The 22,237-nt window shown below is 37.6% G+C and overlaps 1 protein-coding gene and 1 long non-coding RNA gene across 8 annotated transcripts in view; one reads left to right on the forward strand and one right to left on the reverse strand.

The window, feature by feature from the left end:
• The window catches only part of LOC138175517 (uncharacterized), a 33,065-nt gene extending 22,736 nt beyond the window's left edge, over nt 1-10,329 (reverse strand). Inside the window, exons 1-3 of one of the 2 annotated variants that reach the window (XR_011172016.1) lie at nt 9,844-10,329; nt 1,617-1,752; nt 630-683 (exon numbers count right to left, since the gene is read on the reverse strand). This is a non-coding gene — a long non-coding RNA (uncharacterized lncRNA). Of the gene's footprint in view, nt 1-629; nt 1,753-9,843 lie in introns of both variants that reach the window. The other variant, XR_011172015.1, reaches the window with a different exon arrangement.
• A 457-nt stretch (nt 10,330-10,786) lies between these two features.
• Nucleotides 10,787-22,237, forward strand: part of HECTD1 (HECT domain E3 ubiquitin protein ligase 1) — a 105,166-nt gene continuing 93,715 nt past the window's right edge. For 3 of the 6 annotated variants that reach the window (XM_069105993.1, XM_069105991.1, XM_069105994.1), the window contains exons 1-2: nt 10,788-10,935; nt 12,418-12,678. In XM_069105993.1, the coding sequence (XP_068962094.1) occupies nt 12,539-12,678 (140 nt within the window). In that variant the 5' untranslated portion in view covers nt 10,788-10,935; nt 12,418-12,538. Of the gene's footprint in view, nt 10,936-12,417; nt 12,679-22,237 lie in introns of all 6 variants that reach the window. The other 3 variants (XM_069105989.1, XM_069105992.1, XM_069105990.1) reach the window with 2 other exon arrangements.

Below are 22,237 nucleotides of genomic sequence, written 5' to 3' on the forward strand. Positions count from 1 at the left end.
TGCCAATTTTTTTGAGGGAAGGAAGTTGTACTCTTAAAAAGTCTTTTAATGCTTAAGCAGGACTTAAATTTGGTAGGGGGGAATGGTGAATCCTTATAGAAGTATAGACTATTTTTTTCTCTGGGAGGAAGGTTTTCAGGTATAATCAAAAGGATCTTAGCAAAACGTAAAGCAGTTTTCAAGACTGCCAATGAGATATTTTATCGTTACACTATCCAAACAACTCCTAGGACATGTCTGCTGCTGGGATGACCTGGCTTGGTGGACACCTTCTTGAGGGTGGGTGGCCATCCTCTTCAAAAAGGCTAAAGTAGTTGCTGAGGGGGTGCTACATTAAAATTTTATTTTTATTATGAATTGACTTTTAACAAACAAAAATAATTCAATATACAGAGTAGAAAAAGAAGATTCTATATGAAACTGTGAGCTTCAGTTACATAATTTTTTGAGGTGATTTAAAAAATTTGATATGATAGTAACAAAACAGTCCATCTTGTTTGTGGCTCTTTTGAACTTTGATGGAGTCTTTTCCTGATTCTCTTTGTTTGTTATGCAGGCAGCATAGTAGAAATAGCAAAGGAGTTGAAATCAGGGGAAATTTATGTTCAAATTCTACCTTTGACACTTACCAGCTATGTGATCATGGGCATGTCATTCACCTCTCTAAGCCTCAGTTTCCTTGTCTGTAAAAAGAAGATAGTAGTACCTTGCTTACAGAATTGTAAGGCCCAAATATTATATATATTTATATATATAAACACACATATGGACTTACACATAGATAGATGTATATACATCTATCTATGTATATGCCTATATATGTATGATAGATGATAGGCAAAACTTGGGAAAAATTTTTTATAATTAATGTTTTCTGTTTTAAAATGTTCTTATATTTATTTAATTGTGTAACTAGTTGTATCCCCGGAAGGGGACCTAAGCTCTTTGAGGGCAGGAACTATTTCTTCCTTGTCTTTGTATGGCCAAATCTCAGGATACCTTGACAGAGCAGATGTTTAATGTATGGTAAATTGAATCAAATCCAGCCTAGCAATCTAAAGTAATGGGAGTCCACTAGTTTTTTTTTTCAACTGAACCACAGGGCAACAATAGTTAACCTTTATTTAGCTACGCTGTACAGTGCAGATAACTTAACAAGAACTCAAACTACCTCTGAGTGTCTAATGGAATGTTTCTAAGTGGAAAAGTTTCATGGCAAATACTAGAACATCAGGAAATCACATTTTATTTTCAGAAGTCCCTCAGTCATCTGTCTTTCTGCCAGGGTTCCTCAAAGAAAGAGAGTTTTGTGGTGTTACTTAACTGTTTGCCAACTGTTTGGGGTGGGTTTTTTTCTTTTTTGGCTGTTCTCCTTGACCAGCATGTACTTTGATTCCCATTGACCTACAGTATCTCAGTCACACACATATACATCACAGCAGTAAGATTAGTAATCATAACATTGGGGTTATGTGTGTTAGGCAACCTTTCACACATTGCCCAATGCAACATATTGCACAATATATTTGCCAGGGAATGAGCAACACCGAGTTTTACATTCGACTCCAGCCTTCCTCTCCATGCCGGTAGCCAAGAGTGTAAACACTGCTTCTTACTTTTAGAAACATCAGCAGTAGACATTGTGTTCCAGGCTTCCTTGTGTTGTGTAACCTGGCAAGTGTGGGGGTGGGGGAGAGGATCTCCATGAAAGAAGTGAAGAACAGATGAGTGTCCAAATCTGTACTTTAATCTCTATTGTGGAGAAATTGAAAACACAGAAACCAATTAATTAGAGCGGCAAATAAACCTATTCTTTTTAAATACTTTTTTTTCAGAACTAGGGGGGACAAAATAATCAGTACTTCAATAAACTTTATGAAAAAAAGCTTAATAAACACTACTCCATCAATAACAAAGTAAATCCCTGTCCTGGGAACATTTTCCCACCATCTCTAAAGTGAAGTTCCATGTGAAAGCAGTCAGGGAAAAAGAGATTTTCCCATAAATGAACATTCTATTACAATCTCATAAATGTTATAATAAAGCATGTGCCTGGCCAAAAGAAACTAAGCCATAAAGAAAGGTTTTGTGTTTTTTTTCCTGGAGGAACTGAGTTTTTGTTATAAGAAAAAAAATTTGTTAGCTTTTTAAAAAACCTTTGGGATATTTAGCATATACAATCCAATTTGTTATTTTAAAATTCTCCTTTCTTCATTAAGTACACAGTATTACAGGAATGCTAATGTGAAAACCATAGGTAATTATGGAACCTAGACTATTAAGTTAAAGGAAAGGGAGCTACTGTAAGGAAAACACAAAACATTCACTTGGAATCAGGTTAGAGAAGAGAGAAAAGAACTGAAAAATGTTATATCTTCCTGTGATCATAAGGTCCAATGAGAATCTGTTGGGTTTTTTTTTTTTTGGAGGGGGGAAGGCAAGGCAATTGGGGTTAAGTGACTTGCCCAAGGTCACACAGCTAGTAAGTATGTCAAGTGTCTGAGGCTGGTTTTGAACTCTGGTCTTCCTGACTCCAGGACCGGTGCTCTATTCACTGTGCTAGCTAGCTGTCCCAAATCTGTTTTTCAAATACAGGAAAACTAGAAAGAGCAGCTTATGCCTCCCTACTTGGAGGGCAAAAGGAAAACAAATGAGATATGCAATAGTTAATCAAGTTATAATCTGCTCATTTTTAAGTTAAATAAAAGAGCAAATTAAGATCCCTAGAATGAGGTCTCTGGCATTCAGGACTGAATTAAACCCGCCAGGTCTCAGGCCACCAACTTCCAGCTCTTCTAATGAAAACCCAGAATGATTATTGTCCGAACCACTTCCCACTTGCATAACCTGAATGTGGCTAAGCGCAATTCACTTTGAGGGAGGAGCAAAGTGCCAAAGTTCGCCCTTCCATTAATGAATCAGCAATGCCCTAAACTGACTTGTGCCATTGGGAGTAACAGGTTTCTATGCTACAACCCCAAGTCCCAAAGCAAGTGGACAAAGGAGAAAATTTAAGTCATTAGCCTCTAAGTCATTTTCCTAGATAGGGTTCTAGAGGCCATTTCCCTCCACTCAGTTACATATTATTATTCAAAAGTATTGGAGGCAGGGGAAATAGCCTTAATGATTGTTAAAGAGGGATGCATGTTGAAAACTGAGGTGTCTGTTCCTTTAAAACCAATATTAGACTTGCTTATGTCACCTCTAAAGTGACTGATTATTTTCTTGCTCAGAAGACACTAGTTAAAGAAAGGTTTCACAACTAGGTAAATAAGAGACTGGGGACAGAAATGTTAGATCTACTCTGAATATGCTTTAGGTATTCTTTCTAGTCTCCATACTGGGTCAGATTCCTAAAAGTACCTGATGATGAACTATTTGAATGAATGAATGAAAAATCACTTATTAAGAAATCACTATATGATGAGAAGATAATATTATTTATGTTTTATCTTACAGAGCAATGAAGGGGGGGTGGAATCTGTGTAACTTTTTGAAAATAGGAAGGCAGTGCCATTTTACTGCTTGTAGTGAATTCCACAACTCAAGTTTCTGTAGTAATCTGGAGAATATTTCCTTTTTTCTGAAGGGATACATTCAATTCAATTCAATTCAATAAACTTTGGTAAGGGACTTCCAAGTGGGAGAACATGGTAAGATGGTTGAATGGGAAATTTTTGTGTTTGATCTCTAATTTATATGATCATAATGGTTGTAATTGACTTTCTTCTGGAAATTGGCAGTTGGCTGCAGCTACATCAGAAGAAATCATTTGTGACAAGAAATGTTAATATTTGAGTCTTTCAGTCATAGATTATTTTGGGGAAGCTGCACTTTCTGGTGACAAACGCTATCATCTTGTTTGTTTAATGGCTGAGGCAACTGAAGCCTAGAAAGTAAGTGAAAATCTTAATTTAGGTCATAACAATGAGTGAGTAGGCAGAAAGCCAGGAATAGAATCTTGATTTTTTTGACTGGAGGCCCACAGGCTTCTCTCTTAGATCAATTGCCCAGGATAACAGCATGGGAAAAAACAAAACAAAACAAAACACTAAGGCAACAGCAGATGCAAATTCTGTAGTTTTGGTTTTGTGCTAAACTGGGGTTTTAAAGCACAGGCTAAGATGTACAAAGTAGAAATTTGAATGTGAGTAGAAAGAAATGTTGTGATCTTCACCTGTCTCTGGTTGGAGGGGCTCTAGCTGTGACTGATAGACACTGGTGGTAAAAATAGCTAGCATATAAAAGCTATTATTTTTTTAAGGTTAAGATTTGCAAAGCATTTATTACATATGTTATCTCATTGATCTTGACAACAACCTTGTGGAGCAGACACTATTTTTATCTCCATTTTACAAAAGAGGGAACTGGGGCTGAGAAAGATTAAACGACTTGCTGAGATTTCACAATTTGTGAGTGTTTGAGGCAGGATTTGAACTCTGGTCTTGAATCCTAAGTGTAGTGTGAAGTTCATTATTCCATGTAACCCCCACCGATCCTCATACTCTATGGTCTCTTCTGGAGCAATACAGAGTTGAACTCTTGGAAGAGGGAATACGAGTTTGACTTTCACTCAGAATCTGTTCTTGGTTTGATGAAAAAGCCTATGATTTTCTAACCCAGCTAGTCAAATATTTCTGATTATATTATTCTTCAGTTATCTATGACAACAATAATAGTTAACATTTATAAAGAACCCACTCTAGGCCAGGAACTGTACTAAATTCTTTACAAAAATTATCTCATTTGATCCTCACAACAACCCTGAGAGGTAGGTGCTATTAAGAGATAATAATGATCTCTTAAGGTTCAGATAAAAGAGTTACTATCTAGATTATTTTTTAACCATAAAACTAGAACATGAAAGAGAATTAAAAAAAAATTTATCCTCCAGGGGTATAAATTATTGATGAAATTTAGGTATTGATTCTAATCTCCTTGTCCTGTAGTATTTCAGACAAAAAAGTTTGAAGAGAAATTCTAGAAGGGGTCTTGAGCAGCAGATAGGTTCAGATTGTAATGTCTAGGTGAACATTAGACCTTTGAAGCCCGAGGGCCAGGATAAAGAATTAGGTATTGCTTTCTCTTGTTCTTTCCAAAGAGAATGAAGTTACTGTTATACAAACTATCTAATAATGTGATACCTAGAGAAAATGGGTTTAATCACTTGAATATTATTGGAAGTATACAGCAAATGACAGGCATGCCATCTCTTTCTATAGACTGTGGGGAACAGGCAATTGTTATTTAGGTAAGAAATATTTCTCTCAGGCAGTGTTAGAACATGATTCTTCAAAGATCTTCCCTTAAAATCCTATAAGGAACACTTATGATTCTTTTACCGTCTCATTCCAGGAACACTTTCTAAATGGAGACAGATGGGGTATTATGCACTTCACTATCTGATGATACCCACTCCTCAACTCTTTTTCCTATTCCAAACCATCTTCCAGACAGTGTATTGTTGAAACTGTGTAAAAAAATGGCTTGGTTGTGTTTTTGTATGCCTTTCATATGTTTACCTACATCAGTAGTATCTGAGGTTGTAAGCTCACAAATAGCATCAATTTAAATCCTATATACTGAGAACCATGTCTTATCAAGAATATGAAGCAATTAATAATAGGGTTGAATGAAGAAAAGAAGGCATGGAAATCTGGACATATTTATTGGATTAAAAAAAATAGTGCCTTTCCATTCTTTACTAAAGTGCTATTTTGATGCCTCATCTGTGGCATGTGGTCACCCTGGGTTTTATCCATGTCAGAGTATCAACTCTGGCAGGCCTAAACCAGCCAGGAGTTGGTAAGTACAATTTTGTACTTGGTTAAAAATAGTGAAGGAGGGGGGCGGCTAGGCAGCACAGTGAATAGAGCACTGGCCCTGGAGTCAGGAGAACCTGAGTTCAAATTTGGCCTCAAACACTTAACACAAAAACTACCTGTGTGACTTTGGGCAAGTCACTCAACCCCAATTGCCCTCCAAAAAGCAAAAAAGAAAAAATAGTGAAAGATCATTTGTTGGTTATTGAAGGACTAACTTAGGTAAGTCTGGAGAACACTATAACCAAAAATTTGGCCAGTGGGCAATAACTTTTTTTTTCCAGTCATAGCAATTTAGGAAGAATTTCTGAGATATGAAGTTGTTGCAATCTGCTTTGGTGGAGATAGTGCCCTGGATAACCAAAATATTAGAACCTTGAAATACTAAAGTATCTTCAGTTCAATTCACAAAATATTTATGAAGTACCTATTGTGTGCAAAGTACTGTTTAGGAACTGTGGCAAAAAAAAAAAGGAGAAAATGAAAAGGTAGTTCTTGTCCCCAAAGAGCTTACATTCTACTGAGGACATACAACATCTACACAGAAAACTAAATACCAAATATATTCAAAGTAGATAATATGAGACATTATACATATAATTAAGTGAAATATAATTCTTTTCATTGAGAAAATGTAAGCTTGGAATTTCTATGTAATGGCAGTAACTGAGACTTATTTGAACTTGTATTTTTCCCTAGAAGGGAGCTTTGCACACAGTCAGTACTCAATAAGTGTTTGCCATTAAACTTATCAAGAGGGTGAAACGTATCCTTTCCTTCTCTTTGGTTTTTTTCCCCTATAGAAAGTTGAAGGCAGTATATTACACTTCTGAGAAGGTACACTTTGATAGGTACTTTTGTGATTGAATTTTTCTCAGCTCACACTAATCTTGTTTAAATAATATTCCCTTTTCCCCACACCAATTTTAAGGCTGCTTTTTGTGATATGTCACAGGATTATATTAAAACTTTTTTTTTCTACTAGATCCTTTCTAAAGACCACTTTAGTTTACAACTTTTAGAATTAATATCCATGCATGGATATTTCTTCTTAATCTCTTCCATTATTATAGGTCCATACAAATATGTATGCTGTTAAGTGATGGAAGGAATTCACTAGTCAAAGTGAATCACATCACTGTCTTTATTATATAAAGTTTATTGGAAAACCTAGAATGGGTCTTTCTCATAAATCAAAATGTGCTGATTAGCCCATGGATTAGTAGCTGATCTTGAGGGGTCTAATATAGAGGCCTGACTCCAGGTCAGTACCAGTACTAATGTAAATCATGTATGCAAAACTGTTTCTGACTGTTTGGATAGAATAATACATTTCTTTTCAATAGTGGCGTTTAGTCATTTTCCCCAGATGGTTAATAAATAAACTTGCTTTGGCTATTTAGACAAGAGCTTAAATGAGTGATTCCAGAGGGCCAAAAAAGAATCACCAGTCTACAAGACTACAATTTTCAGTAAAACCTCCAGCATTTATGCAATGGTTATATAAACTTCCTTTCCTAATTTTCTTTTTTTTTCCCTGTTAAATGGCACCATCATTCTCTTATACTCAACCTTGAAATAATTTTTGATTTCTAACCGCTTCACCCCTGCATTCAATTCTCCTTGCTACTCCCTGCCATCCAATCTCCCATCACCTTTTTGCATTATACTTTTCAAAAAATTAGTTGGCATCCCAATTGTTTCTTTATCTTGTCCCTCTCTATTTAAGATCCTAAAGCTTTGTCCTATTAACTCTTTAAGTTTGAACACTTCAGTTTGACTTTGAGTCCCTTCTTAATCCAGTTTCACTCTTGCCTTACATCTCTGGATGCTCTAACACAAATCTGGCTGGTCTTACTGTGAGCCCAACAACCAGGGGTGTGTTGGAACTAGTTCTAACTGGGAAAGCCCATTGTTAAATTTTGAGTGTGAGCATTTCCACCTCAGAAATCAGCAATTGCTACAAATTGGGGCTTGACACTGTTTTGATTACCTAGACTTATGAAAGTGTTAAAAATACAGATTAAACTTGAAAGTGTGTACATATATATGTATACATATACATATGTGTGTACATGTGTATATGTTATATATATAGTGTGTGTATATATGTATATGCATATGTCTCACTCTCCTCCTTTCTTAAACATTAACCAGCACACCAGGGTATTGCCCTATAAACATTGCTTGAACTCAGCAGGAATGCTGTTGAAAGCTCAGGGAATTCAGTCATCACCAGACTGGAAGCTTGGTGACAGTACGGTAATGATAATAATCACAATAATTGGTATTTATATAGCTCTTTAAGATTTGCAAAGTGCCTCACATCATATCCATTATCTTACTTGAGCCTCACAACTTCCTCCACACACTTCCCTCCAACATCCCATGATAACTTCTATTTTTCTGGTCTTTCCTCGAGTTCTTCTCATTGTCTATTCAAATCCTAGCCATCCTTCAAGGCCTACCCCTTTCATGAAAATTTTCCTCATAATGCTGGTGGATTCCAATCTCATTCTAGTGATAATCTACTTGTATTCTGGCTGTTACTAGTGAATGTAATCCTTGTCACTTGGTCTCCTGGGTGTCATCCTAGATTAGTTAAGGAAATGTTATATCTTATTTAGGGGTCTGTGACTGTTGAGCCTTTTCCTTATTTAAAAATCTGGTAAACAGTTGCAGTAATCTAAGAAGCAGAGAAGAGATAGTGTTTTTTTTTTAACTCAATGAACATTTATGGAGTACCAACTATGTGCAAGGCATTGTGACAGGAGCTAGGGTTACAAAGAAAAAGATGAAATCACCCTACCTCTGAGCCACACCTCAGTTGGAATCCCAGCTCAGCCACACAGAGCTGGTGTCATCACAGGGGTCAATTTTCTTATTGTAGAAAATGAATGGACTGGATTAGGTGACTTTTGAAGCCCCTAATAGATCTATGATCCCATTGAGTTAATCAGGATAACATTTTTCCCCCTTTTTAAACTAAATTTTTTTGCTTTTTTTTTTTGGAGGGGGGAGGGCAGGGCAATTGGAGTCAAGTGACTTGCCCATGGTCACATGGCTAGTAAGTGTTAAGTGTCTTAAAGTTGGATTTGAACTCAGGTCCTCCTGACTCCAGGACTGGTGCTCTATTCACTGCACCATCTAGCCGCCCCTAAACTAAATTTTAAAATAAAGGAAGGCACAGTTACATATTTCAGATGATGACACCCTAAAGTACATAAAATTCCTTTTGAGTAGGTGACTGTTCTTCATGAGAATAAAGCAAAAGGCTTCTGAAAAAATAATTCACATCTTAATCCCACAGTTTGGGATATGGATTTCCTTCCCTGCTCAGGCCTGAGAGGAAAAGTGCTTGCTCACATAGCTCTGTAGATCCAGTTTGGTGAGATTTTTGGTCTTGATCTGGCACCGTGTGTGTGTGTGTGTGTGTGTGTGTGTGTGTATGGGCATAATGAGGAAGAAGTGGAGGAGCTTATCTTAACCTTTCCCCTCTGTTATTCAGAAAAACAGGTTCGGACTAATCACTGTGCCAGTCACAGATGACACTTTTTGGAAGGAAAATACATTGAAAAAAACTCTTTTGGCCCCTGTAAAGAGAAGAACTGAGAAAGGAAAGAGAGAATACTAGGAAGCAGGAGAGGAAGCCTAAAAAAAAAAAAAGATTATTCCAAGCTTAAAAACAAAACAAAAAAAAAATGGGCCTTTCCAAATGTGTATATATATACACACATATCCACATAAACACATATACATACACACACATCTTGGAAAAATAGGATTCTATATGAAACGGAAGGCCTCTTCTGTAAAGCTTGCTTTTAAAGCGTATATATTAAGGTCCTGCTAGTGTCTCTTTTTTTAAAAATTATTTTCATTTTTAACAACAAATAAAATGGGCATTTCTATATACAAAGCAAAATAGAAAAAAAATTGCACATGAAACCAAAGATCTCTCTTATGTACAGCTTGCTTTTCAAGTGTAAAATGAATTCAACCTGTAGCTTTCAAGGCTTACCTGCTTGTCTGGGCTTCTTTTTGGTTTTCCTTCTGTTCTCTGCATTAAAAAAAAAGTCCCAACTGAAATCCAGTTTTTTTTATAGGAAACCTTTCCCAATCCCCTTCACCTCCTCTGTCAATCATTTCCTGTATGTAGGTTGCTTTCTATATATATTTGTTTGCATGACGTCTCTCCCATTAGATTGCAAGCTCTTTCAGGGCAGGGAATGTCATTTACTTCTTTTTATGCCTCCAGTATTTAGCATACTGCCTGTCATGTTGACTGATTTTTTCAATGGCTTTTCCTCCTTCTTTCCCCCTTTTTTGGGTAACCTTTCCTTTTCGCTACACTATCCGCCTGCCATCCGTCCGTACCCTCCCTCCGCCCTCCCCCCCTATTTTTTCCTTCATTGCAAAAAGAAAAGGGGCCATTGGAATAAATGTGCGCAGAGTGAAACGTTCGGGGAAGACTCCGGACTGAGTCCACCAAGATGGGGGAAACCAAGAGCGAGAGGGGAAGAAGTAGCTACAATTCCACACGGGCAGAGATAGCAAACGCAGTGCGGCGTCGCCGGGCCGGTTGGCTCTGTGGTTGTCGGAAGCGAGCAGTGTGCGGGCGGGAGCAAGTCTCCGCAGCGCCCCAGGTGGACGCCTGTGGGAGTAGCCGCCGTCCGGGTGATTCAGAAGCGGCTCCGCCTCCGCTGGGCTCGGCTAGTCCGGTTGTCGCTCGCTCGGTGGTTTCCTGGCTCCGGTGTCGCTCCCTCCTCCTCCCTCCCTCCCCCCCCCTCGGCCCCCTCCCGGAGCACGATGGACGCGGGCTCCCCCAGCTGCCCCCGCCGCCGTCGCCGCCGCCGCCCCAGCGCGGGCCTCTGAGCTCCGGGGCCCGAGGAGCCGCGTGTCCGCGGGGGGACGGACCCTGCTGGGGCTGCCGCCGCCTGGGGCTGGTGCGCGCTCGGCCGCTCGCTTCCGCTGTCACCGAGCCCCCCTCAGGAGGAAGAGAAGCACGAAGGGCGGGGCTTTTCCTGCGGCGCCTGCCCAGCTCGACCTGCGCGGCCTACGGCTTTCCGCGAACTCGAGGACCGCAGCCGGGCCTGGCTCCGCCCGCGGCCTGGTACGGGGAGGACGGGAGAGGGAACCCGGGCAGGGGCCGGGGGAGACCGGGCCGGGGGCCTGCGGCGGCGGGGACGGGCTGGTCGATCTTGAGCAGGGTGGCTTTGGTTCCCCGAGGTGGGCGGGGAAGCAGAGCTGTGCAGCCAGGATCAGGTGCTCCGGCCGGGGCCCTGGGGATAGGCAGTGCGGCGGCCGAGGGAGGCAGCCCCCGCCACGACTCTTTGTTTCCTTCTTGCCCCGGACCCAGGAGGCGACCCGGAGCCGGCTGCCCTCTCTCTGGGCTCCTGGCCCTGGGGGTGCTCCCTTGTCCTTGAGAAGAGGCTCATCCCCTCGCCCCTGGCGAGACCGCGACCCTCGGGCCCTGGAGAAAACCCCTCCCCCAGCCCGTTCTCTGCCTCCGTCTCCCCTTTTTTATTGTTGGGGGTGGATGGGAGGCTTCTCCATTTTCTCTTCCGAAGTTATTTCTCTCTCCTTTGAGAGGACTTGGGACTAAACTTAAAAGTGGGGAGGCACATATAGAGACCGAGAAGAACCGAGGGGAGAGAGGCTGGGTTTGGGGGATGGATGGAGAGAGACAGAGACAGGGATGGAGACGGCCGAGACAGAGAGTGAGAAGAGCAGAGAAGAAGGGGCAGAGGGAGAGGGACGGGATGTTGGGGCTCCTCAGCGTGCTGCCTTGCTGAGGCTTGTGGGTGTCCAAGACCAAATCCTGGCAGTCACTGTCCGGGGTGCGCACAGGCACATGTTGTCGGTTTCAGTCCCCCCGCATCCCCCATTTAGCTTACGTGGGACTAGAAAAATCTTCCTGTTGTGTCGGTTACAAAGAACTTCTGTAAATGACTTGCTTTTGCTGCCTTGTTGCGGTGGGTGCCGCTCTGTGTTTATCTTTAGCTTTTGCATCCCCCCCCTGCCCCTCTTTCCTTGTTGGGGTCGGGGGAGGAGTGTGGATTCACTATGTTAATGGCTTAATCTGTGTTTATCTACATATTTATATCCGCTTTTACTTTAGTTGTACTTTTTTAACTCCTGAAAACTTCTCCAGAATCCCTATTCAGGTCTTTAATCTTGCTGTATGTGATTGAACCCCTTTGGAAAAGGTGCTTTTAAATTTAAATACTAACTTAAACTGAAATAATTTTCTGAAATGTGAGGTGATTAGGGGAAATTTAATTCGATGATCTTTTGCAGATCATTTTGTAAAAAAAAATTGAATGTGCCAGGAGAAAAGGGAAAGTTGTTTTGCCTTTTTGGCTTTGAGTTCCTGGTAATAGCAATAGTTGGATCTGAAGCTTGTTTTACTGTCTTTGACAAAAGAAGCTTTCTGGTTAGGCAGCAACTTAATCAGCTTATGTTCTCTGGCACAACTGGTTTTAATTTAGTATAGTAAAGAATACTGAATGTGAATGAAAAGGAATACTGAATACCTATAAAGAACGAAATGTTTTATTGTATACATACTGATGAATGTTTTTTTAATTCCTAGGAGGAGACGTCAAAAATTTGATTGTAGCTGATGTATTTTTGATGCTCACTGATCTGGCTTGGGCATTTTAAGGACTTTTTCCTTTTACTTTTTAATTTAAGCAAAGAGGCTTTTAAAAACCATGGCAGATGTGGACCCTGATACATTGCTGGAATGGCTACAGATGGGGCAGGGAGATGAAAGGGACATGCAACTAATAGCCCTTGAACAGCTATGTATGCTGCTTTTGATGTCTGACAACGTGGATCGTTGTTTTGAAACGTAAGTAAAGCCCTTCATCATCTTCCACTGGGGTTTCAGTAATGACATCTGTTTTCAAGCATGTCCAGACGTTAGGTTTTTAGAAATTTGCCCTTGGGTTTTTAAAATAAATTCTTGCCCACCATTTAAAAGTACCTCCAGAATTGTGGAAATGCATTTTTTCTGAGTGACTGAAAATCATTCAGTGAAATAATAGCAGTGGTGATCATTGTGATTACACAATGACTAAATAGGAAATGATCATTTTTAATTGATTAGTTGATTCATTTCCAGAATATGCCATGCATCAAAGAGAATATAAATATCCCTTTTTATGCAACTATTTCTATACCATGAAATTGAACAAAAATGCTTTAGAGGACAATGAGTGTATATTTTTCAGTTTTTTTCCTTTTGTGGGGTCAAAACAAAAATATGGCTTTTAGCTTTCAATTTGGAGTGTAAAAATTCGATGGATGACAATTCACAGAGATTTAATTTTTGAAATGAAAATGACAAATTGGAAATTTGGAGGTGAAACAGAGTCTTCAACTTGTACTAGTACTCTAGCTTTTTCCTCTAGGACATGAATTTGTGCCCAAATTTTGAAAATAAAATTGTATGAGAAATTATGTTAAATGTATGGTTCATGGCAACCTGCTTGCTCTTGTGTTGAATTTTTGAATGAATTTATTTTAAGAATGTAGTTCTTACTGATTTATTGCATAGAAAAGGGATTTGGAACCTTTTGAATTTAGCAGTTTATTTATATTAACTTCTAGTAAGGACTGGGAAATAGTTGAGAAGTTGGCTTAGATTTAATGTAATTAATTACCTTTAAATTTCTGTATTGTTATGGGAATAAAGGTAGTATTATACATGTGATAAGGGTGTTTTGTTTGTTTTGATCTTTCATTAGCTTAAAAATACCATTACTTGACAATGCCATTATTATGAAAATCTTTGTAAACCAGAAAAAGTTTCCAAATTCCTTCAGTGACTCATTTAAAGCAGTATTTAATATGACAAACTCCTAGTACAGCAAAAGTAAGATACTTCCTTGGAGTTAATTATATTTGGCTGGTCTTAAAGTGATCATTTTGCATATATTTTTGCTGAAAAATGAGGTATTTTTCTTGTGACTTTAAGTATTTGGAATTTTTTGCATGTGAAATGTTTGGCAAGCTCTAGCAAATCATTTTACCAGCATTGGCACCATGTGTTACCATATTTTCTAATAGTAGCATAGCATTGATTTATAAGTACATTCTCCATTTCATGAAAAGTGACATTGATAGCCTTAAAACCTAGGTAGGGGTTATTTGAAAAAATCTGGAATAGAATGGGCCAGAAAATCCAGATTTCAAACTTTCATACAATATCAAAGATAGCTGTCATATAACTAAATTTTGTGAACTGCTACTTTTTTTTTATTAAATAATTGGGGTTAAGTAACTTCTCAAGGTTACACGGCCAGGTATTTCTGGGTGGATGCTAAGTGTCTGAGCCCAGATTCGATCCCAGGTCTTCCCGACTCTGGGGCCGTTGCTCTTACTCGCTGTGCTACCTGGCCACCCTCAACTGCTACTTTTTAAAAGTCTAAATTCCTGTAGTCTTTTATTTGACAGTGAATGTTTATTTGCTATTAAAATAGTTCTCTGGAACCCTGTCATTTTCCTCTCTGGCCATTTCTGTGTAAATAAATAATCCTTTTTAAAATTTGAAATTAAATTCAACAGACATTAAATACCTGCTGTTTACAAGGCATAATGGTAATCACTGAAATTATTTAAAAATAATTTTATGTACATAAGTGAGAATGCTAAAACCAAATAAATAACATAACTATACTCACCATAACTATACTTAAAAATAAATGTCTTTCCACGGTATGTCCTTAATAGTTTAATAGTCACTGGCTTCTAGATTCTATTCTGTTTCTTGTAATTCACCGTTATGTGTATAAATCTTTACAGAGTTGTAGTTAGTGTGTATACTTTTGGTGTTTTTCTTTTGTTTATCTTACTTTAAGTCTGATTCCTTATAATTATGATTTTTAATGATGTTGTAGTAAATGTATTATATTCCATTACACAAATTGTTTTTATTTCTTTTCTTTTTGGGGGAGGTCCAGATCTGTTTTCATTGGTGTAGGGGGGTGGTGTCAAACTGAAATAGAAATGGCTACCTGAAGGCCACATACTGACTTCGAAAACCATAAATTAGCATTATGTGGTATTGTATTTTTATTTATTTTGCTGAACATTTCCCAGTTACATTTTAATCTGATTTGGGCCTCATTTGGGCTAGTTATAACACCTCTGGTGTAGAGAAGCCTGGATGAAGAAACTCCCTCTCTCTACCAAGGCATATTGACTCCCAATCTATTTACAATGTTAGGAGAGTTGCTTGGGCCACTGACTTAAAAAACTTGTTCATCTTCACACCACCAGGGAATGTTAGATGCAAGACCAGAACTCAAGCCTTCCTTATTTTGACAAAGGTTCTGTAACTTGTTTCTTGTACTTTGAAGTTACAGTATTGATTTATATATGTAGTATTTTTTGTTTGTTTTTGGAGGGGAGGAGGCAAGGCAGTTGGGGTTAAATGACTTGCCCAAGGTCACACAGCTAATGTTTCAAGTATCTGAGGCAGAATTTGAACTTAGGTCCTCCTGACTCCACAGCAGGTACTGTATTCACTGGACCACCTCACTACTCCCATATATGTAGTATTTTGACAGTTGATCTTTGTTTTTATGAAAATTTGCTTAGGGTATTTTCCAAAAGTGGAATTGTTGGGCCAAAGGTTTGATACATACATTTAAAAAAAAAGTTCAACTTCCAGATAAGCACTTAGCCCCATGTTTTAGTGGTGTTTTAAAAAAAAATAGCAGGTATGCAATTCCTGTACTTTTTTCTTTTCCAAATTTCTCTTTCACTCCATCTTTCAGTCTTTGGTCCTTGACAAATTGTTCTGAATGTCTAATATGGAAAATAACAGTAGATTGGAAGCAAACTCTAGTTTTGAGTAAAAGAAAAATCCCTAGAGAAATGAAAGTATTAAGTGTCTTAATTGTTCCCAAATATGCAGCTTTAGAACTGTAGAGAATAGTTTTTAATAAAACAAATAGTGATATTGTTGATTTTTGGAGAATGTTCCTAAATTCTTTTTTTGCATTTGAAAACTAAACAAGGTCAAAATCTGTTTTTGTTTTGGATAAAGGACAGTTTTCTATTTTTGTCTGGCTGTGGATTACTGTATGGATTACTATGACAAAAGAGAAGTCAAGTTAGCTAAGTGAGATTTTAAAATTTCTTTGTTAATTTGAATGGATTTGTGATCTCGTCAGTGGGCCCTCCCTCACACTTCTACAGATACCATCCACTTAAGCCATCTTGTGTAACTTTTGGCCAAGTCCTTTTATTAATCCTCCATAGGGGTTATGCTTTATTCTTTGCTTGATATTAACAATCAAAAGAGGTTTGAGCAAAGTTACTTCTATTGCTGCTTGTATCAAGTAATTCACATGTATAGTAGACACTTTGTTGGAGGAGAGGCTTTTCAGACTGTATATAGTATTGTTCTCTTAAAAACAATAAGATTTTGTATTCCTGATACCTTTCAATCAGTTTTATGTCTGTAAACATATGGTCCACTTATTTGTTAATAAAAATGGAAAGCTAACTGATTTTCCATTTTTCTGAGTGGAATATTAAGATTTCATTTTGCAAACTTGAGATTTCCTTATGATGGGTTAAATTATTTTTACCATAAAAACATGAAAATGTCATTTTTATTAAGTGTAGTCAGTCTCTTTCTCAGTTGTCAAAGCCAGGAAGTCTATGGTTTCAGATACTTCTTTATTTGATCCATGTTGTATTGGTCAACCAGCATTATTAACTGCCTCTCTTACATTCTTAAAAGCCTTCACAATTTATAAAAACAGGGTCAGCTCTTCTTATTTAATCTTTACAACCTTCTGAATTGGTCAGGACAACTGTCATCACTATCTTATAAGATGCTAAGACTGAGAGGTTTGTTAACTTGCTTAGGTGGTCATACAACCCTATTTAAGTGGCAAAACTGAGATGAACCACTTCTTGGGAATTGTGGTCTAGATTACTTTTCACTACGTTGTGCTACCTACCACTATATCTGGACTGACTTTGATACTGTTTTCTAAAGAATTTATTTATTAAAGTAGTACTATAACTATATGTATATATATAAAAAACATCATGATGTTTGAACAATTTTTTTAAAAGAAAATAACTCATTGTCTTGTGTTTCAAGTACAACTGCTATAGATCTTTAAATACCATAAAAATATTTGCACATTCTTAGGAAAATAGTGGCATCTTTATAGTATAATTGGACAAAGCCTGTTGAGTTAATATAAATGAAGAAATTGAGTTTTCAGACTTTAAAAAGTTGTATTGTCTGAGAGATTTGAAATGTTTTATAATCATTCCTGTGGTAATGCCTGATTAGAAGAAAGCTCAATCTTTATTAAAAAATGGATTCTATTATTGTTGGAAATCCGCGTTGAAGATTACTTTTCTACATATATATATATATATATTTTTTTTTTTCCCTTTCCTCCTAAGAGGCTGGCGCTTTACTCACTGTGCCACCTAGCCGCCCCTCTGCATATATTTTTGTCTAAGAGATACAAATTACTAAAATGATGAGATATTTCTTAATATTGATATAATTGACCCTTTTGGAAAAAAAATTAAAGTCAACTTTTTTTTTTGTGAGGGTCACTAATCTTCATTCTTTCTATATCATGGTGTAGGGAAAGCTGAAGAATCAAATCATAGAGATTCTACTACTTTCATGGATAAATTAAATTCCTTAACATAGTTTTTTGATGACAAAGCAGGTTTGGGTCAATGTGAGTTGCTATCTTTTTCTGCTTCCTCTTGTCTGTCCCTTTTGCCCTTTGAGGTTTCAGAAGGGAGTGTGTGATTCAGGTTGATTGTGAGCCATTCTTGTTCTCTATAGCAAAAGTGAGATTTTATTTTTTTGTGAGTGGGAGCATGGTTGCTATGTATAATAAACTTTTACTTACTACTGAGATACTCATTTATCTTAAATAATACTGATTCCCTCCTGTAATTTTTTGAATAGTAGCTAAAAAATTTTTTTGCCCTTTTTTTTGGAGGGCAATTGGGGTTAAGTGACTTGCCCAAGGTCACACAGCTAGTATTTGTGTTAAGTGTCTGAGGCTGGATTTGAACTCAGGTCCTCCTGACTCCAGGGCCAGTGCGCTATTCACTGTGCCATCTAGCCACCCCAGTAGCTAAATTTTAAGAACTTTATGTTTCTCATTTAGGACAAACTTTAAGTTAAAAAAAAAAAATTATAGGTATCTTTTTTTTCCCCCCCACATCACCTTTATTTCCAAATGTTCTTGTTAGCTTCCCTATCCAGTAAACCAGTAAGGGTAATTTGTATAGTTTGAAGAATTTTTATTAAAATCATTACACTTTAAGAGTCTCAAAGTTCTGAGGGATACTAAGTTAGGGATTGTATTAGATTTAAGTCAAAGTTTTAAAAAATATTCTTCTATAATATACTTCATCCTTTTAAAGCATTTTCTTGGATTAGGAAACAAAAATTCTTATAGTTTACTGAGTGTAATATTCTGACAGGATGATTTTGAAATTTTTAAGTTTAGGAATAATATAAAATAAATTTACTAAATTTTAATTGTGTAAGCTATGACCTTAGGACACTAATAATTATTGTTTTGCCCTGAAGGGCAAATTGCAATTCTTTTTTTTTTTTTAAGCAATTGGGGTTAAGTAAGTTGCTCAAGGTTACATGGCCAGGTATTTCTGGGTTGGTGCTAAGTGTCTGAGCCCAGATTCAATCCCCAGGTCATCCCGACTCTGGGGCTGGTGCTCTTACTCACTGTGCTACCTGGCCACCCCATGGTTTGCAATTCTTGAGATATAACTGTATTTAAGAATTAAGTATATTTAAATAAGAATTTTAAACTAGTTGTTTTATATCTAAACAAATAATAAAATTTGCCCTTGAAATTAGTTTCACAAAAAATTCTAGGGAATTGCCTTTGAACACTGTTGACTATTAGTTTGCATACCTATTAAAGCATTTCAAAGCTTATTATTTAGATTTATCCATTTGGTGGTATATTAAAAAATAGACATGGAAATTGCAAGCTACTCAGTCACCAAGCAACATGAGTAACCTGGGCACCAGTAAGATAAGAAAGTGCCAGAATCTCTGCTGCTGTGCTTAGTCTTGATTTTGCCAGGGTCATATAGTACTTACTTTAAAAGATCAAAGATCATATAGTACTTAAAAACTTGCACATTGAATTTGTAAGGAACTTGTCTTTTCCATATACTGAGAGAGATCCATTGCATTTAGCGGGGTGGGATGGAGAAGAGCATCAGGGTGTTTAATTTAAAAAAGACTGAGGATGGTACAACAGTTTAGATACCTTACTATTGATAATAATTCCTGGATAGTCTAGAGACCATATGTAATGTGGTAAATGGTAGTATATGTTTTCACATCTGCCAGAGATAGTACCTTGGAGTTAGATTAGAATTCACTTTTTCCTGGTATGGCATAATTTGACTTTTTGCTTTTAAAACTTCACAGTGATGCTATATATAAAATTTAAGATATAAGTAGGCTTGCTTTGATAGATTTAACTGTTATTATCCTGAATAATTAGCTGTAGGGTAAAATTCCCTTTATTGGCCCCTATTTTCCCATTGATGCCCATTAATGACTCTTGTAGAAAATGGTTTTTGAAATATGAGAGCAGATTGAAAAGAGTTCGTAGAGCTTGGAAATTGGAAGTTTTCTGTAGTCTTTATAGAGAGGCACCTAAGTGATGTGAATGTAGAGACATTACTAAAATGCGATCTTGTTCAGAGTATCTCCCATTCCACTGATTCACATGGAAAGGATGTCAGCAATTCTTGCACCCTAAACGGGGAAACCCCTCATCAGAATCCCTGATTTAGCCTCTTCTGGATGACCTCCAGGGCTACAGAAACCAATGCCTCTAAATGTAGCCCATTTTATTGACAGTTCTGCTCATTAGGATATATAGGATATGTGTGTGTGTGTGTGTATTTTTTTTACAGCCAGAGTAATCTGCCTCTTTGAAGCTGCCATGTATTGCTCTTTTTTTTTTTTTGAGGGAGGGAGGGGGATGAGAACATGGGAAGGATAAGTCTAAATCCCTTTTATATTATGGTAGGCTTTCAAATACTTGGAGACTTATATCCCCCAGATGTTCTTTAGGCTAAACACATCTAGTTTCTTCACCTGGTCTCTATATGGTAAGATCGTCAGTGCTTTTCCCATTCTTGCTGTTATCTTCTAGATATACCCTAGCTTATTATTGTTCTCCCTAAAATATTGTTTCTAGAACTGAACCCAGTACTCCTTGGTCCAACCAAGGTTATCACTTCCTCATTCTGCATATTAAATCTCTGTTAATGCAATTTAAGATTATATTGAGAGACACTGTGCTGTAGTAGAGAACTGTTCATTTTGCTGCCGTATTAATTATTGATAAAAATGTTAAGCTTCATAGGATTTAGATTCTTGTGGCATACTTTGAGTATTAAAAAACAATTTAAAAAAGAAAAGCACAGGTAGAATTAGAGGGTACTGTTGTGTTCCTCCACTTGTGGTAGCAGGAGCAACAGCAGTAACAACATTAGTGTGGCCTTTCCTGTTGCTCCCTTGGAACCGGCATCTTTACCTTTTACCTTAACAGTGCTTTTTTGGCCTCTCTTTTTTAACCGGTGGTGGGGTTATAAGGAAGTGGGCCTACTGTCGATGCTTCTCCTCCATCCATCTCTTTCTCAAACTCTCTCACTTTCTGCAACAGACACCTCTTGAGATGCTCTCGAAAACTTCTTTAGGTAAAGTTGTTAGGCATATTGTGACCTTGCTCTTGGTGAACTCACGTGACATGAAACACTCTTATCACAGATATGACTTAGAGGTCACTTAGTACAATCCCTTCATTTCACAGATGAGGAGGGGACGAAGGCTGGAGAGGCTGGGGCTTGTCCGAGCGCATACGGCCGGCGGCCGGCGGCCGGCGGCAAAGGCTTCAGCTCCAAGGCTTGTGCCTTTCCGGTCTGTCCAGGCTGCTTGTCTCTTGTCATTTCAGTGAAGGACGTTTTAAGTGCGCGCAAATTACATGTACATGTACACATACACGCAGATTGTATGAATGGAAAAGCCTAGAGGAAAAACCTGTTGTCTGTACCTTCTTTTTTTTTTCCAGGTGTGGACTGTAGTTAAAAGGAGATACGTATACCAGTATCCAGTCCACGAATTATTTTTATTGAATTAGTCTGGAAGTAGGAAGAGGGCTGGAGAGGGAGGGAGAGGACTAGAGTATGTTATAAACCAACTAAATTTTTTGCCTATTGTAGAGTGAACATTTGCTTGAGTTTTCTTATAATGGAGCATGCAAAGGCTATCTTTTGAGGTTTGTTACGGCTAAGCTGCTTTTTATTTTTTTCATTCTGCTATCTTCCTAAGATTTTTAATGGACTCTGAATGATATTTTTCTTCCTTTTTCAAAACTTTCTCTACTCATGCAATAATAGCAATAGCACATTTTCTTTCAGAGTTGTCAAATTTATTTGAAATAAATCACATTTTTACTTTATCTTGATGCTTGAATTGAATTTCTACCCATGTGAAAATGGCAATTAGGCTTTACCTTTCAGAGTGGATCTGAGAGACAGCATAATGATTCAAAAGCTAGCCTCTCTTTCCACTGTGCTGTGCTCCATGGATTATTTTGTTGTACTAAAATTGTGACCCAGAATCTGTGTCTCCCTAGAGCCTTCAGACAAGATTCTAATCTTGTTTGTCTCTTATTTTTTGCTTCTAGAGAGTAATTCTGACATTAATATTGGTTCTGTTTTATAATCTTAGTTTAGCTCTGCATAGATTTCTAATAATCTTAATCTACCCTTTGCATGATAGGCTGGTGCTAAATATTTGGAATGATCTTTTCATTCCTACCTTTTCTTTTTGGCTCATTATTTAGATTTTTTCTTATGTGCAAAAGCACATTTCATTTTCCACGTTGCAGAATGTGAGAAGTAAACAAATAGGTTAGTCCTCTTAAAGTAACTTTATCCTTACAACTAGTTGAGAAGTTAGTTTTACCACAAGTGTAAATACTATGTTTTATTTTTATCAAAGCGTTGTTAAGATCAGACCTATCCAGTGATACTTATTAAAAATTGTGATTGAGTTGTTTCAGTTGTGTCTGACTCTTTGTGACCCCATTTGGAGTTTTCTTGGGAGAGATACTGGAGTGATTTGCCATTTCCTTTTCCAGCTCATTTTATGGATGAGGAAGCTGAGACAAACTGGGTTAAGTGAATTGCCCAGGGTCATACAACCATTAAGTATCTGAGGCTGGATTTCAATTTAGGAAGACTCTGGGCCCAGTACTCTATCCACTGTGCCACCTAGCTGCCTTATAAAATTTTTTTTTAATTAAAAAAAATTAACAGCTATTTAAATGCATTTGAAAGCAGGAACATAA

Source organism: Petaurus breviceps, unplaced genomic scaffold (genome assembly GCF_028583685.1).
Source record: "Petaurus breviceps papuanus isolate PSGF00001 unplaced genomic scaffold, PetGlider_PUasm1.0 77, whole genome shotgun sequence".
NCBI classification, from domain to species: domain Eukaryota; kingdom Metazoa; phylum Chordata; class Mammalia; order Diprotodontia; family Petauridae; genus Petaurus; species Petaurus breviceps.